This window comes from Haliotis asinina, chromosome 10 (assembly GCF_037392515.1).
Source record: "Haliotis asinina isolate JCU_RB_2024 chromosome 10, JCU_Hal_asi_v2, whole genome shotgun sequence".
In the NCBI taxonomy this organism is placed as follows: Eukaryota; Metazoa; Mollusca; class Gastropoda; order Lepetellida; family Haliotidae; genus Haliotis; species Haliotis asinina.
The window spans coordinates 30,509,093-30,512,341 of NC_090289.1; the positions used below are offsets into that span (position 1 = coordinate 30,509,093).

Genomic DNA, 3,249 nt, shown 5'->3' on the forward strand with positions numbered 1-3,249 from the left:
TGAGTGAGTTTAGTTTTACGACGCACTCAGCAATATTCCAGCAGTATTGCAATGGTCTGTAAATAATCAAGCCTGGACCAGACAATACAGTGATCAACAACATGAGCATCGATCTACGCAATTGGGAACCGATGACGTGTCAACCAAGTTAGCGAGTCTGACCACCTTATCCCATTAGTCGCCCCTTACGACAAGCATATTAGTCATGAGAAGCATGGGTTACGGAAGATCAGTTCTACCTCGGACCTTCGCGGGTCCATACTGCGAGACAGCATTTGAGGAGTTCTTCACTCTACGCCTTGTTACTGATAAAAGCTTCAGTATAAGTTGTTACGGCAAAGGCCCAGGTTCGATTCCCCACATTGGTACAATGTTCTAATATGACTAGAATAGTGCTTAAAGCGGGGTAATTGCTCACTCCAACTCACTTTCTCACCCACTGAACACGTATAGCCTTACCAAGATTTATGTAATTGACATATATAAATATTATAAAGGAGGCATATCATAAATGAGGCATATCAAACACAGTATACCCAGTCTAGCACCAAAGCGTGGCTCACAGACTCAGTGATCCTGCCACGGCGTGTGTTGTCCAAAGCTTCCATACCGTCGCTTTGGAAATACAGTATTGTTGTGTTAAAGGAACCTTTTCATACCTAAGGAGCATGACATACATGTGGAAGATCGATTACGAATATACTCGTTGAAAACAAAGCGTTCAACGAAACCTAGAAAAAGAATATCTTTGCTTTTATGTGTTCCCTTATTTTGTCCATGAGTATATGTACTGAACAGACTGGTGAACATAACAAAGTTATCCGTACACATTGAACAGCGGACGGAGTTCGCTGGGCGAACACTTGACCAGCTTATGTTCGACCATACAGTAAAGGCCTTTCGGCGTCCCTCTGACGTACGCGACTACCCGCCCTACGCCACTAAATGTCAACACCAGAACGTCACACGACATCAGCACGTGCTGGTCCAGAATAACCTTCTTCCATCCATCGCAACGTGATTTTCTATCAGTGCCCAGTTCCATATGAAACACCTTTCCTTCGCTTTCCATAATTTGGCTTGGAAATAACTTCCCGGCTTGTTGCATGACAGTTTCGGAGTCGGAAGTGACAAATATTTTGTATGTTGACGGATCACTAAACTTTCTAAAGAAGTTCCAAATCTTTTGCACATCTTGCATCGTAGCTCCTCTAGGATTTTTATTGTCATTTGGATTTGAAGGATTTTTAAAAAGTCGAATCTGTGCACAAACGAGCTTCGATGATCCCCTTGGTTTAGCTCTTGATAGAAACCGTGATAAGGCTTCTTTCAAAGATGCTGATAAAGAAAATATAGTCTTGTACGCTGTGGCAAAGACTTGGTCCCTTCCCTTATTTTCCATCCATGAGAATTCTTTCCAATGAACTCTGTTGACCTTGAGGGAATCAACATAATCCAAATTGACAAGAAAATATGCAATGTCATGTTTCAACCAGGCGGTAACATTCAGAGTTTTCGATTTGCTAATCAAACTGACTTTGCCCATCTCATTGTACACAACTGCTGACCTGCCATCTCCTATCACTTCAAACCTGGCTTCATTCCAGGAAACAGAATTAGGAATGACGTCAGGTTACACGGTAGGGATGTAATGTCGATACCAAACTTTCTCCGAGTTGCTATGGAGATGTAGAAACCCATTAAAATGCCCTTTAGTCTATCGGACCATCCACCACAGAGATCAGATTTAGCACACCTGTATATAAGATACTTAGTGTTTGACATACGGTGAGTGTCCATCTTGGATTGTCTCCCATCCAACATTGGGGTCAAGGTCAAGTCTCGATTTGAACCTTTGGATATTCTTACACCATTCTCAGATAGAAATTCTTCTCCGGAGGTGGCCAAACTGTTTGTAACGTCAAGTGTATTTGGGACCATCTTTGCAGAGGACCATGGGTAACTCTTAAAGTAGTTGCCGGCGATAACAATATAGGTAACTGAAACGGCAACCGGGATAGCTAAGAACAGAGCTGATGATTTCCGAAACCATGAACAGCAGTAGTATAGGGGCCTATATGCTCCCACATTTGACATAGTTTTTTTAGAGTCAAAATCTACTTTTTAGACCATGAGTCACTCCTCTCTATTGTATATGGAGATCCATTGTGTCAACACCTTGTGAGTCTATTTTTAGAGTATGAGTCACTCCTCTCTATTGTATATGGAAATCTATTATGTGAACACCAGGTGTGTCTATATTTAGAGTATGAGTCACATGGAATTCCCCACAACTTATTTTTAGATTCAGCTGGGTCATATAAGGTCCCCCAGTCTGCCCTCCAGATCATTCCGACTTCACTTGCCAAAGAGAACGTAACCTCTCCAGTCTATGTTCTTGACTCTACTGATTCTGGTAGCTGTTTACTTTGAAGACAGAAAATGGAAACGGTTCACCGGGAGATCCTAAGGAAGAATTATTCTCACCTCGTGCAGGCCATACAGCGTGTAGAAGAGGTGGTCGACAAACTCGTGCAGTTTAACGTCCTTACCTGCCTCATGAAAGCGGAGATTATGGAGAAACTGTCCTTTGACCGGGCCAGAGAGTTACTCAACATGTTACCTAGACGAGGGCCTCAAGCATACACCCTGTTTTGCAAAGCCCTAGAGGAATGCGGGGAGATACAGGCCCTAACATTACTGGGACATGAGACAGATCAGGAGATGACTGAACTACAGGATCCCAGATGCCATTTACATCTAGGTGACAATGTGTATGTGACAGCCAAGACATGGGACGATGTTTTGAGCATACATGTGAGAAAGTATGAAGTGTACCCGAGTGGCATGGCCTACCCAACGAAGAGGGGTATTGTATTGAGTTTGAAACACTGGATGGAACTCCCTGGAGCTATTCGATCCATTGAAGAGGCTGTCAAGGAAGGGAAACCTAACTCCCAATGGCATTTGGGAGCTAATGTGTTTGTTACCATGGATAGTACGGGGATAGAGATTCGACAGTGTTGTTGGGATAACTCTATGCAGTCTATGGTTCCTCGTGCCAAAGGTATTCTGCTGTCCATGGATCAGTGGAAGAAATTAGGTTACTGTGTGGAAGTGATGGCAGACTTTGTACCCGAACTGAAGAACATGGTTCCCTGTATGGCACAAGAGGATCATCAGAACCAGATGGGATATCTTATGTGTTCTTTTTGCAACCCTTCTGGATATGACATGTGGAGTAACTGA

General features: G+C 43.2%; 1 protein-coding gene and 1 pseudogene across 1 annotated transcript; one reads left to right on the forward strand and one right to left on the reverse strand.

The window, feature by feature from the left end:
* Nucleotides 1-817: 817 nt before the first annotated feature.
* LOC137298624 (uncharacterized) lies at nucleotides 818-1,941 on the reverse strand (annotated as a pseudogene).
* Nucleotides 1,942-2,442: 501 nt separating this feature from the next.
* Nucleotides 2,443-3,249, forward strand: LOC137298625 (uncharacterized). Its single transcript, XM_067830913.1, has one exon. It carries the CDS (start codon nucleotides 2,443-2,445, stop codon nucleotides 3,247-3,249), a length of 807 nt encoding a protein of 268 aa, XP_067687014.1.